General features: G+C 37.0%; 1 protein-coding gene and 1 non-coding gene across 2 annotated transcripts; one reads left to right on the top strand and one right to left on the bottom strand.

The window, feature by feature from the left end:
• Positions 1 to 2,395: 2,395 nt before the first annotated feature.
• On the bottom strand, positions 2,396 to 2,477 carry TRNAS-UGA. The gene has a single exon. It is a non-coding gene; the product is annotated as a tRNA-Ser (tRNA).
• A 2,871-nt stretch (positions 2,478 to 5,348) lies between these two features.
• LOC111810192 (protein HLB1-like) lies at positions 5,349 to 14,167 on the top strand. The gene is made up of 14 exons (XM_023696803.1): positions 5,349 to 6,093; positions 8,056 to 8,187; positions 9,005 to 9,074; positions 9,424 to 9,537; positions 9,921 to 10,004; positions 10,866 to 10,916; positions 11,097 to 11,126; positions 11,255 to 11,317; positions 11,424 to 11,489; positions 11,683 to 11,811; positions 11,966 to 12,001; positions 12,454 to 12,573; positions 12,688 to 12,876; positions 13,801 to 14,167. The coding sequence occupies exons 1-14, from the start codon at positions 5,549 to 5,551 to the stop codon at positions 13,909 to 13,911; spliced, it is 1,740 nt and encodes a 579-aa protein (XP_023552571.1). The 5' UTR covers positions 5,349 to 5,548; the 3' UTR covers positions 13,912 to 14,167.
• Positions 14,168 to 14,429: the final 262 nt, after the last annotated feature.

The following is a 14,429-nucleotide window of genomic DNA, read 5'->3' as shown; positions in this document are numbered from 1 at the left end:
ACAGAAGCCGAAACACGCAGGAAAATGAAAAAAATCTGAAGGTTGGAATCTATGCGAGTAAAACAACACGGGTTAAAGGTTGAAACAAAATGCGAGTAAAACAAAACATAAGCCAAAACAAGCAGAAAGAGGAAAAAATCTGAAGGTTGGAATCTATGCCAATAAAATTACATCTGTTAAAGGTGGGAACAAAATGCACGTAAAACAAAACAGAAGCTGAAACAAGCAGGAAAAGGAAAAAAATCTGAAGGTTGGAATCTATGCGAGTAAATCAACACGGGTTAAAGGTTGGAACAAAATGCAAGTAAAACAAAACAGAAGCCGAAACAAGTAGAAAGAGGAAAAAATCTGAAGGTTGGAATCTATGCCAGTAAAATTACACCTGTTAAAGGTGGGAACAAAATGCACGTAAAACAAAACAGAAGCCAAAATAAGCAGGAAGAGGAAAAAAATGTGAAGGTTGGAACCTATGAGAGTAAAATTACACGGGTACCTATGCGAGTAAAACTACACGGGTTAAAAGTTGGAACAAAATGCGAATAAAACAAAACAGTAGTCAAAACAAGCAGGAAGAGGAAAAAATGTGAAGGAAAGGTGAATAGATACCGACCTTAATGCTAGATTCATGTAGAAGTGGAATAGATACTGACCTTTATGCTAGATTCATGTAGAAGTGGAATAGGTTCAGGTTTAGGTGAAACCCAATAAATTTCAAGTCTGTCTCCTTAACCACTCGGACATATCTATCTAAATGTTTCAAAGAAATGTCGAAGTCAATAGATAAATTTCAAGTCTGTCTCCCGAACATATCTATCTAAATGTTTCAAAAAAATGTCGAAGTCAATAGATAAATTCATATAAAAATTCTATGCTATTGCGGTAAAAAGTGAGTAACGAAAAAACGTTGATGGTAGGGTTCAAACTTGTGTGGGTAAATTTCAAGTCTGTCTCCTTAACTACTCGAACATACCAACCTTAATGTTGTAATAAAATGTCAAAGTCAATAGATAGATTCATGTAGAAGTGGAATAGTTATTTAAATTTATTAACGGTTAGTGTAGTAAAAAAGGAGAAAGGAAAAAACGTCGACAACAGGGTCCAAACATGCGCGGGTGAAACCCAACAGATTTCAAGTCTATCCCATTAACCACTCGGACATATCGAGTTAAAAAACGTCGACAACAGGGTCCAAACATGCGCAGGTGAAACCCAACAGATTTCAAGTCTATCCCATTAACCACTCGGACATATCGAGTTAATACAAGTCTATCCCATTAACCACTCGGACATATCGAGTTAATACAAGTCTATCCCATTAACCACTCGGACATATCGAGTTAATACAAGTCTATCCCATTAACCACTCGGACATATCGAGTTAATACAAGTCTATCCCATTAACCACTCGGACATATCGAGTTAATACAAGTCTATCCCATTAACCACTCGGACATATCGAGTTAATACAAGTCTATCCCATTAACCACTCGGACATATCGAGTTAATACAAGTCTATCCCATTAACCACTCGGACATATCGAGTTAATACAAGTCTATCCCATTAACCACTCGGACATATCGAGTTAATACAAGTCTATCCCATTAACCACTCGGACATATCGAGTTAATAACTATTCTGAGTTATTAAGGTTAAAAGTGAGTAACGAAAAAACATCGACAGCAGGGGTCGAACTAGCGCGGATAAAACTCAATAAAATTTTAAATCTGTTTCCTTAACCACTCTAACATACGAACCTTAATGTTTTAGTGAAATGTCGAAGTCAAGATAGCATGGTTCAAACCTGAGTTATTGCGGTAAAAAGTGAGTAACGAGAAACGTCAACAACAAGGTTCGAACCTACGCGGGTGAAACCCAACAGATTTCAAGTCTGTCTCTTTAACCACTCGAACATATCGACCTAGATGTTTCAAAGAAATGTCGAAGTCAATAAATAGATTCATGTAGAAGTGGAATAGTTATTTAAAGTTGCATCCTAAGTTATTCCGGTAAAAAATGAGAAAGGAAAAAACGTCGGCAAGGTTCGAACGCAGGTGATACGCAACAGATTACAAACCTGTCTCCTTAACCACTCAAAGATATCGACCTAAATGTTTCAAAAAAAATGTCGGACAGAGTTCAAACCGCAAGTGAAATCCAACATATTTCAAATCTATCTCCTTAACCACCCGAACATATCAACCTTAATGTTTTAGAGTCGAAGTCAATAGATAGATTCATATAGAAATGGAATAGTTATTTAAAGTTGCATCCTAAGTTATTGTGGTAACATCGACAACAGGGTTCAAACCGGTGAAACCCTTCACCCAACAGTGTCTCCTTAACCACTCGGACATATTGACCTTAATGTTTTAGTTATTTAAAGTTGCATCAAAATGTCGACAGCAGGATTCAAACCTATGCGGGTGAAACCCAACAGATTTCAAGTCTGTCTCCTTAACCACTCGGACATATCAACCGGTTCGGACCTACGCGAGTGAAACCCAACAGATTCCAAATCTGTCTCTTTAACCGCACATATCAACCTTAATGTTTCAAATAAATGTCGAAGTCAATAGATAGATCAATATAGAAGTGGAATAGTTATTTAAAGAATGCATCCTAAGTTATTCGGGTAAAAAGTGAGAGAGGAAAAATTGTCAACAGTAGGGTTCAAACCTGCACGGGTGAAACCCAACAAATTTCAAGTTTGTTTCCTTGACCACTCGAACATATCGACCTTTATGTTTCAAATAAATGTCGAAGTCAATAGATAGATTAATATAGAAGTGAAATAGTAATGGTTGGGGTTCAAACCCAACAGATTTCAAGTTTGTTTCCTTGACCACTCGGACATATCAACCTTAATGTTTCAAAAAACGTCGAAGTCAATAGATGAACCTGCGCAAAACCCAACAGATTTCAAGTCTGTCTCCTTAACCACTCGGACATATCAACCTAAATATTTTGAAGAAATGTCGAAGTCAATAGATAGATTCATGTAGAAGTGGAATGGTTATTTAAATTTATTAACCGTTAGTGAATTCCAAGTTATTGCAGTAAAAAAGGAGAAAGGAAAAAAACGTCACATGCGCGGGTGAAACCCAACAGATTTCAAGTCATTCAGACATATAAAAAACGTTTTAATGTTTTAGAGAAATGTCAACTTTAATGTTTTTCAATAGATTCATATATAGTACTTCCAATTATTTAAATTTATTAAATGTCAGTAATAAGATTCAAACCTAACAAATTTCAAGTTTGTCTTTTGACTCCTCGAACATATCGACCCTAATGTTCTAAAGAAATGTCGAATTCAACAGATTTTTAGTAGTGACAATAGACGAGAAATTGAAAATTAAACATATTATCGGTAGAAATGTTCAAATTTGATGATCTTGACTTATACGTCCAGTATCCAACGCCTAAAAAATGGTCGCAATTTAGAAACCTTAGTTGGGTTGTTCAAAGTATCCGTGAAAAAAATATAGTTACTGTCAATATTTTCAACATTACTGTAATGCTCTAGATCCACCGCTAGCCGATATTGTCCTCTTTGAGATTTCCCTTTCACTAACAGATATTGTTCTCTTTGGGCTTTCCCTTTCACTGGCAGATATCGTTCTCTTTGGGCTTTCCCTTTCGGGCTTCTTCTCAAAGCTTTAAAATGCGTCAAAATCCATCACTAGCAGATATTGTCCTCTTGTCCTCTTTAGCTTTCCCTTTCACTGCTCGCAGATATTGTCCTCTTTAGGCTTTCCCTTTCGGGCTTCCCCTCAAACCTTTAAAACGCGTCCAGATCCACCGCTAGCAGATATTGTTCTCTTGTCCTCTTTGGGCTTTCCCTTTCGAGCTTCCCCAGATCCACCGCTAGCAGATATTGTCCTCTTGCCCCAGATCCACCGCTAGCGGATATTGTCCTCTCTGGGCTTTCCCTTACACTAACAGATATTGTTCTCTTTGGGCTTTCCCTTAGTTTCACTAGCGGATATTGTTCTCTTTGGGCTTTTCCTTTCACTAGCAGATATTGTTCTCTTTGGGATTTCCCTTTCGGGCTTCCTCGCAAGGCTTTAAAACGTGTCCAGATCCACCACTAGCAGATATTGTCCTCTTGTCCTCTTTGACTTTCCCTTTCACCGCTAGCAAATATTGTCCTCTTTGGGCTTTCCCTTTCGGGCTTCCCCTCAAGGCTTTAAAACGCGTCCAGATCCACCGCTAGCAGATATTGTCCTCTTGCCCCAGATCCACCGCTAGCAGATATTGTCATCTTGCCATCTTTGAGCTTTCCCTTTCACCGCTAGTAGATATTGTCCTCTTTGGGCTTTCCCTTTCGGGCTTCCTCTCAAGGCTTTAAAATGCGTCTAGATCCACCGCTAGCAGATATTGTCCTCTTGTCCTCTTTGGGCTTTCCCTTTCACCGCTAGCAGATATTGTCCTCTTTGAGCTTTCCCTTTCACCGCTAGCAAATATTGTCCTCTTTGAGCTTTCCCTTTCGGGCTTCCCCTCAAGGCTTTAAAACGCGTCCAGATCCAGGACGGCTTCCCCTCAAGGCTTAAAACGCGTTTAGATCCAGGACAGCTTCCCCTCAAGGCTTTAAAACGCATCCAGATCCAGGACAGCTTCCTCTCAAGGCTTTAAAACGCGTCCAGATCCAAGACAGCTTCCCCTCAAGACTTTAAAACGCCTCTACTAGGGGTTTTCACACACTTATAAATGAGCTTTCCCTTTTGGGCTTTAAAACGCATCTAGTTTCCACACCCTTATAAAGGTGATTTGTTCTCTTCCCCAACCAATGTGTGACATCACAATTACCTTTAACTAATGTTCATCAAATACAACTTGATACATTTATAGAAAGTCTCTTCTTGAAAACATATTTATATTTATACTAAGTGGGATAAAGACGGGGACAGGAATGGGGACGAGAATATAATCTCGTTCCCAACCCTAATTATCGGAGAAATTTCTCTCCACTCCCTCCTCCATTCTCCGTCTAAATGGAAAATTCCCGCCTTAGTCAAATGGACATCTCTAATCACGATCCCGAGTCCTTTTGAGCGATGAGCATATGACTAAGGTAAAAGAGGATAAATTAGTCTCGGTTAAATGGGCATCTCTAATACGATCCCAAGTCCTTTTGAGTTACGAGCATACGACTAGGGTAAAGAAAAATAAATTATTTGAAGAATCTATTACAATGTGACTGACCGTTTTGTATCGTTGGATATACGAGAAATGAACCATAAAAATAAATTTTATATCATATGGTTACTATGTTCAAATCTTCATCAACCAATCATATAATATAGAGACCAATTTAATTTGAGATGAAATTGATAATCTAACATTTTCATTATCATCAACATTGTTAGTATTTGAGGCAAAATTTGGGATGTAGTTACCTAAGCTACTTGTGTCACTCATTCATGGCGGAGTAATTCGGCATTTTCTCTTTGGACTTTCAGTTTCGTTCTTGACGGATCTTCAATCTGCTGAGCTGGTTTTCCGGAACCTCGCTTCGATCCTGCCCTTCCTGTTCGACACTTCACCATGTCGCCGACTCCCGAGGAACCTAATAATTTGCAGAACGGAATCGAAATCGAATCACACATTTCGGTAGAATCAAATCAAATTGGTGAATCCAAATCAGAGCCGGAATCCACAGCAGATGTAGTTCCCACAGCTGAATTACAACAAGAGCGCCAATCGGAATCAGTTAATGGAGTAGCAGGCTTGGAGCCTCAATCGGAGCTGGTAATTCCCACAGCTGAATTACAACAAGAACGCGAATCGGAATCATTCAATGGAGCAGCAGACTCGGAGCCTCAATCGGAGCTGGATTCTCCAAGGAAACAGTTATCGGAGTCCATCGAATTACAGGTAGTGACGGATGTTACAGATCCGAGGTTTGAAGAGCCTAAAGGAACCTCGATCTCATCCAATGGCACTGAGAACTCGCAACCTGCGCTGCGTAAAGATGAAGGAAGCCGAACATTTACAATGAGAGAGTTACTGAATGGATTGAAAGTTGAAGATGGTAACGACAGCCTTAACGAATCTGAAGGCGAGAAGCCGGAGGCGAACTCCGGTTACAGGTTTGCAATCTTGCTTTGATTACTTGGGGATACTGAATATGGCTGATTGGTGATTGAATGCTTGATAATAATGCAGTATAATCTTCAATTATTTGAAATTGAATGCTCAATGCTCAACCTGATTTTTTCATCAAGTGATTTACTTCTGTTAGAGGGAGAGAGATTTTGCGACAGTTCTCTCAAGCTTGAATACCTATTTTTCTATTAAAAAATGTTATGGGGTAGTTTCTTTCAAGGAAAACTATTTTAGGCATCAAAATCAAATGACTCCCATTTGAACAAGTCAATTTCTGAAAGTCAAAGTTGATCAAAAGTTTCCAACGAGCTCGCTTGTTGGCGCCTGCAAGATTTCTCTTGAGCCGACACTCCCAAACTGTCTAGAGCATTTGTTTTCCTTGAAGGGGTCCGTCTTTGTTTTTCTTGCTAGAAGGGTAAGATACACTGATGGCTTTGAACGATTGATTGCTGTGGGGAACTATTCATCGTATTTTGATGTTCTAAGGCTCCAGTTGTTGTACTCTCCACCACCTGTCCCAATTTCTAATTTTGTTAGGAATGCCTGTCTAGGTTCTGAAATCAAATATAATGGCTTCTCTACTAGGCTTTTTGTCTTGCATGTTGGCAAACCCGAAGGACCCTATCCAATTCTATAGGACTGAACTGTGTGTATAATCTGGCTGTTCACATTCACCATTCAGTTCGCCCCAAATATTTGTTAAATCTGAAAGTTGCTTCGAACTGACCCAATCCAACCCATGAATAGACTTATTTCTTTCCTGGAATACATTATCCTAAAACGTGCTATACTCCCATAAAACTTTTTTATGTTGCTATGAAGTTGGATTCTGTGACTTCAAATTTTGGTGATTCCATTTGTACCCAGATAGGCCTTCATTTTATTTTTGGATAAGATAAAATAGGCTTTTATAAGGTGGTAGGAAACTGTAGTTTCGTTTCAATTTTATAGATTTCTGATCAAATTGGATTATATGGCTAATTTTCCAATTGCACTTTGCCCATTAACAAAAATCCTTGGGTATTAACTTAACAAAAATCCCAATTAGGCTTTTGAGATTGTTCATTTTGTAGGAAAGAGTTTTAATTGTTCTTGTTTCACATACTTTGGATCAACCTTGAAACTAGTTTACTGAAATGATCAACTGACCTGTTATCTGTTTGGCCTGCTCAATTTTTACACCGAACATGCTTGGTTTGATTAACTTTATAAAAGACATATATCTTGCAGATGGGTTTTGGTTTGGGCTCAAAAGTAACCCAACCTGAACCACTAACACCCCTAGTCAATAGTCAACATTATATGTTTATTCAGATCTTTTTACTAATGCATTTTTATGAATGACAACATAATAGAACCCAAATAGAACCAAAATGATTGAAATATAAAAGATAAGAGCTAGAAGATAATCCAAGTATTCGAGGTACTTGGAACCTACCCTCTCTTGAGAATCCTAACTCAAGCCTAAAACCATCTAAACAATTCTTTGACTTCCTTCTTTCCCCCTCCATCTACTCAAAACCAAATACCATAACAACCTCCCTAACTAATCACCAATATACCCTTAATATCTCAACAATACCTTAATAGCATTCCTATCGCAATCTTGGTTTCTTAACACCATCCTTTTCTCGCAATAATAGCGTATTTTTTACATTTTCTCTTTATTCCATCATCAGCCTGTAGCTTCACTTCTAGGTGCTCTATAACTCATTTTTGGAATGAATCAATACATTTATGGATACTCTTGTCCGTTTCATTTTGCAAACTAATCTATTTGTTTTTTTTTTTCATTCTTTCCATTTGATTTTGGTGTGAATTTGAAAAGGCTCACTATTTTTAGTGGAGTGTTTAATTTCTATTCACAACAATAATGCTGTTATCAACTTTTGTCTCAATAGCTATATTCTTTCTTTACTTTTTTGCTTTACTGTATGAATTTGCAGTCTTAATCAAGATAGTCCACATCAGCCTTATTCTGAACAGAGCAGAGCTGCCATGGAGTTGATCAACAGTGTTACAGGTGTTGATGAAGAGGGCCGTTCTCGCCAAAGGATTCTCACGTTTGCTGCTAGGAGGTATCATCACTATACTTTTTGTAACTTGTAGTTGTCCCAACTACATCTCTTAATACTTCTGGTGACCTAGACTTGAATTCCTATTGAAATAAGGGCCCAGTTGTACTTCCCCTTTTCTTCCAATAGAAGCTTGTGTTTAATCTCTAATTGTGTCATGGGATTTTTCACTACAACCAAAATAATAATAATTATAAAAAAAAAATTAAATAAATAATAACTAAACTATTGCATACATGATGGTTAGTAAAGAAGACAATATATAATACCATATATATACATATTTGTATCTATATTAATAATCATGGGTATTTTTATTACTTTTTATGCAAAACAGTACTGGATTAACTGATTTTTATAACATTTAGAGTTGAGAAACTTATTATTAGAATATTTACATTCCAGTTAGATGGCCACATAATAGAACCCAGCTTACCCTTTTACCGCTTTTGAAAGGGGCATGCCTAAGTGCAAAGCACATATGGCATAGGTGAGATGAAAGGCAATCACCTCAAAATATCTTGGGATGTCTGCTTGGAGATAATTGTAGGAGGGTAGATCTCACTACGGCTCGCATTTTCCCCCCTTGAATTGTGCTTAATGTTGGCAGGGTTATCAATAGACCTTTTGGAAAATATGAAAAGTTGAAAATAAAAGAAAGATCAAGTACTAATTTTTGCCTTTGTTCATGATATTATTGAAAAAGTACATTGTATATTTATTTCTTATCAGGAACAGAGAATCCATTTTTTAAAAAATATTTGCACTCCTTCAGAAACCCTCTGTTTCTAAGCATCTATTTTCCATTTAAATATTGCAGGTATGCGAGTGCAATTGAGAGAAATGGTCAAGATTATGATGCTCTATACAATTGGGCTTTGGTCCTCCAGGTCTGAGACTTTATATATTTTATTTTGGAAACTGGTTTTTTTATTCCCGTCTATTTCTTGATCAATAAGGTTGGAGTGGAGGGCAGGGAGAGACTATTGACGAGTCATTAAAAGAATTTCAACTCAATTGAATTTATGTGTTTGGTATAAAATATATCACAACTTAGCTGAGACCTTCCGTACATAGTGTCAATATTTTATGTAACATGGATATAAAATGAAATGAAACATTTAGTTTTCTTCGCATAGAGAAGTAAAATTTCGTTATAACAATACACTACAAAATGTACTGATATTTCGTTCTGTTATAAGCAATATCACAATAAACAAAATTAATCGGATGTTGCAGGAGAGTGCAGACAATGTTAGTCCAGATTCCACTTCACCTTCTAAAGATGCGTTGCTTGAAGAGGCTTGTAAAAAGTACGATGAGGCTACCCGTCTTTGCCCAACACTTCATGATGTATGTAAAAGAAAAACCTTTTTACACTTATATTACTCAGGATGCTGTTGCCAAAAATGTGACAGATCGAAAAAAAAAAGGAAAAGATCTACAAACTTTGTAGAGCGACTAATATTGAATCTGCCAGAATGAACTCTTTCAGATTAGTTATTTTGTTGTTCTTTTTTCAAGACTGATCAAAATGAGTTTTCCTTGGGCTCATTTTTCATATTAGTAATTATGTATTCCTGCTTAGGTTTTGATAAACCATGGCTCAAAGTAGGCCTTCTTTTATTCTTGGTACTGGCAGAGTTAGAAAATATTTGTATGCATTTTTCACATGACCTGCAAAATTTATCGTTAGTGCTGTCTTAATGATTTTATGTATCTGGATTGCATCCCAGGCTTTTTATAATTGGGCTATTGCAATCTCTGATCGTGCCAAAATGCGTGGTCGTACAAAGGAGGCTGAAGAACTGTGGAAGCAGGTTTATACTTCCATCCCTAGTGGTTTTTTGTCATTACGTGTTTGGAAAAAAAAAAAACTTCCACCCTTAACGTATGTATATCGTTTGGAATTCGGGAATGTCAATGACTGGAATGAATGGGCACCATCTTTTCTGGGTTATATATCAACACTTTTCTCCGGGATCAAAAAGATTTAAAATTCGACTATTTACTGTGCTAATGTGATTGCGTGATTCAATGGACACTCTAGGCCTTCTCCAGTGTTATTTTCATCTCTTTTTGGTGATATGTTTTCTTTTATCAAATATTCTATTGTTCCTTAATTTTATATCTTCAATTTTATGACTTGGTGAAGGCATCAGTAGACTCCCTTTTACGTTGAAAGTTTGGATCCCTGCCGAAACACTTAAAAGATTTTAAAACAAAAGGAATTTTCCTTTTCTTTCAAAAGAATCATTTAGGCTGTCAATTGTTTAAAAGGTCTAATTATACTTCACTATCAACTCTTTGCTGAAAATTTTGAAACGTCGGTAAAACCAAAAATACAGGTGCTTCCTTTATATTAGAATGATGATGTTGGCGATAATGGAGCGACTGAATGGAACTTGTTAAAGTCCATCCTAAAAATTGTTCATACATAATCTGGACATGAAACATATTTCAGACTAAAAAACTATAGAAAAGAAAAATGAAAAAAGGAAAAAGAACTGCTTGTTTTCTGTATCTACTTTTTTGTTTCCACTTTTAATATTCTTATTGATCTGATTTACAGTAATCATTTTCTTCTTTTCTTCATCCCCTTCTTTTGTAATTTCATTCCATCCAAAAAAAGAAAAACCTCATTATTTAGGAACTAATCATTCCAATATTCTATCTTTCAGGCTACCAAAAATTATGAAAAAGCTGTCCAACTCAACTGGAATAGTCCCCAGGTACATCTCAAGAAATTGCTAGAAAACCCCTTTGTGCTTCAATTTTTCTCTGGGACTTTCTTCTTCAATGTGTTCTTTTTTGTGAAATTGATTCTATTATAAGCCTCTATAACCTCAAATGAAGCGTTTGAATTTGCTTTTTGCAAATACCTTAAGGTTAACTCTTTTGGTCAATTTCAGGCACTAAATAATTGGGGGCTTGCTCTACAGGTACTTATGTTTTTCACATTAGATTGATCTTCGTTTTGAAAGAGTCTCTTTTTCTCACCTCCACGTATGAAACCGCAAATATTATGTGTACAAAATTTCTTTTTATGGAACATCATGATCCATTTCAGGAACTCAGTGCGATTGTGCCAGCACGAGAAAAGCAGACAATTGTAAAAACAGCTATCAGTAAGGTAACACTATTATTTGAAACATTTAGATACTAAATAATTGCAGCATTTTGCTTAAAACTTACGGTTCCATTCTATGCCTTGATTGCTCCGTTTTCTTCCATTGCAGTTCCGTGCTGCTATACAGTTGCAATTTGATTTTCATCGAGCAATCTACAACCTTGGTACTGTTCTGGTGAGTCTTTTACCTGCCGCACGTGAGGAAATTACATGACCTTACATCTGTTTAATGCGCCACATTTAGAATGAGTTCATCAACTTGTGTGTAGCTAAATCTTCTTAAGTTCTGTGGAAGACTTAAGTCTTGATTTATTCAGATCAGATAATATAAATTTGCTCAAATCTTAACTCATTTCTGGCATCTATAGTATGGACTAGCTGAGGACACATTGCGGACTGGTGGCACAGGAACTGTTAAGGATGTTTCCCCTAATGAGTTGTACAGCCAATCTGCAATTTATATTGCAGCTGCGCATGCTCTAAAACCAAGTTACTCTGTAAGCCCAGTACTTTTGTTTCGAATAATTTCCATGTTGTTGGGCCTGATGTAATAACCAAATATTATGTTCTTCCATCTCTTCTTTTCTTAATATACAATTTTATTCTTCACATACAAGCTTCAATTAAAATTTTGATGTTTGTTTTTAATAGGTTTACAGCAGCGCCTTGCGGTTGGTTCGTTCAATGGTTAGTTCTTCTCAAATAATGTGCATCACAATTGATCTCATCTTTTCTTCTATTATTTGTTCAATATAAACCAGTCAGTTATCTGTATTGTTTTTATGGTTTTGTTTAATATGCGTTGTATTTGTCTTTTAATGGGAAGATGCGAAAGATCTGTACAAAGTTCTAAAATAAATGAAGCTGTCAATTTCATAATTGATTCCATATTAAGCCTATGATGTGATCAACAGTTGGGGCATGCATCTACTTTTAACAGTTAAAATGCAGGGCATGATATGTCATGTTCAAGCATTTTACTACATTTTTGAAGTTTCCAAGAAATCTGTACCTTGTAAATTCGGACTCATCTTATATTCAGATGCACGTGTGCTTTTGAAATGACTTTTCAGTGAAATCCCTTGATCTGGAAATATATTTTGGTGCAATGAACTTAATGGAACTCGACTTTTTGACAGCTGCCGTTACCCTATCTAAAAGTTGGATACCTGACTGCACCTCCGGTGGGGAGACCATTTGCTCCTCACGGTGATTGGAAACGTTCACAATTTTTTCTAAATCATGATGTATTGCAAAAGGTACAAATAATTTATCTATTTTCTTCTTTTTATCAGTTAACCATGTCAGATAAGTGCTTTTATGTGATTTGGTTGAAAGTGATCTTAAACTACTCATGGCCCATCATCTTTCAGCTTAACATAGGCGGGGAACAAACACAAACATCCCCTACTCTTTTAGGAAGATCTGGAAGTACCTTGAATGGCGACAGGACAATGAAAGTAGAAATTCCAGATATTGTCTCTGTTTCAGCCTGTGCAGATCTAACTTTACCACCTGGTGCTGGGCTCTGCATCGACACAATCCATGGACAAATTTTCTTGGTGAGTATATTCTAGTGGCATTTGCATAAAAAATTTGATTGATAGTATAAAATTACAAAAGTGTGGAAAATCCCTAATCCATTGGAGTTACCGTTGAGGATTGTTGGGAGAGAGTCCTACATTAGCTAATTAAGAAAATGATCATGTGTTTAAGTAAGGAATACATCTCCATTGGTATGAGGCAGAATACACCTCCATTGGTACGAGGCCCTTTGAGGAAACCAAAAGCAAAGCCATGAGAGCTAATACTCAAAGTGGACAATATCATACAATTGTAGAGATTCATAATTCCTAACATGGTATCAGAGTGATGCCCTTAACTTAGTCATGTCAATAGAATCCTCAAATATCGAACAAAGAAGTTGGAACCTCAAAAGTGTAGTCAAAAGTGACTCAAGTGTCGAACAAATGGTGTACTTTGTTTAATGGCTCCAGAGAAAGGAGTCGAGCCTCAATTAAGGAGAGACTGTTCGAGGGTTCCATAGGCATTAGGGGAGGCTCTATAGTGTACTTTGTTCGAGGGGAGGATTGTTGGAAGGGAGTCCCATATTGACTAATTAAGGGAATGATCATGAGTCTATGAGTAAGGAATACATCTCCATTGGTTTGAGGCCTTTTGGAGAAACCAAAACAAAAGCCATGAGAGCTAATGCTCAAAGTGGACAATATCATACTAAGGTGGAGATCCGTAATTCCTAACAGATCATGATCATTCAACCCATCCGCTTTTACCAAATCTGAAATATTATCATGTCTGATGTGTTCGTGTAACTACTATTAGAGTGGAGTGCACTGTTCACGTGGATATTCCCACAGTTACAGCTTTCATTGTACCACATCCTTTGTTTGAGGGAACACAATGCATGCACTAGTTTGACCCGTAATTATCAACTTGTATGCACGATCACCTTGTTAATTCTGCAGGTTGCTGACTCGTGGGACGCGCTCGATGGATGGCTTGATGCAATTAGATTAGTTTACACGATCTATGCCCGAGGGAAGAACGAGGTTTTAGCTGGCATCATAGCAGGTTGATCATTACCAAGTACGCAAAAATGTTTCAGTGATATTATCTTGATGTCTATATGATGTTTATTCACATTAGATTGAGTACTCATTTCCATAGATTGAAACACAAAATTTTGGGTTGCTTTCCAGTGCTTAGAACATGTTTCTCTTGTCAGATCTCCTTTTCAGTGTATAATAATCTATGTACATGTCGCTTGTTAACAGCACGCACAAGTGGGTACCGTTTTGGACCCTTGAGGTATTTTCATTGTGTTTTTATATATATTTGTGAATGTCTCGGTCAGCTTCGTGCACCTATTATGTTCGGGGTTGTCGAAGAAATTTATAAGATATTAAATCTTAGGTAGGAGGTCACCATGATTTGAACCGTTCCATTCAGGTCAAAAAATTATTGTATTTGAAAGTTTAAAGTTCAAAGGTTGAGAAGTTAAAAAGAGAGACGTTTCTGATTGGTTGCATAGGAGGGCTGCTTTGGTTTTGCATGTACGTAGGCCATTTATTTCACTTCCCTAAATTCGAGCATA

The sequence above is a fragment of the Cucurbita pepo genome, chromosome LG14, assembly GCF_002806865.2.
Source record: "Cucurbita pepo subsp. pepo cultivar mu-cu-16 chromosome LG14, ASM280686v2, whole genome shotgun sequence".
In the NCBI taxonomy this organism is placed as follows: domain Eukaryota; kingdom Viridiplantae; phylum Streptophyta; class Magnoliopsida; order Cucurbitales; family Cucurbitaceae; genus Cucurbita; species Cucurbita pepo.
This window is presented reverse-complemented; position numbering and strand designations above follow the sequence as displayed.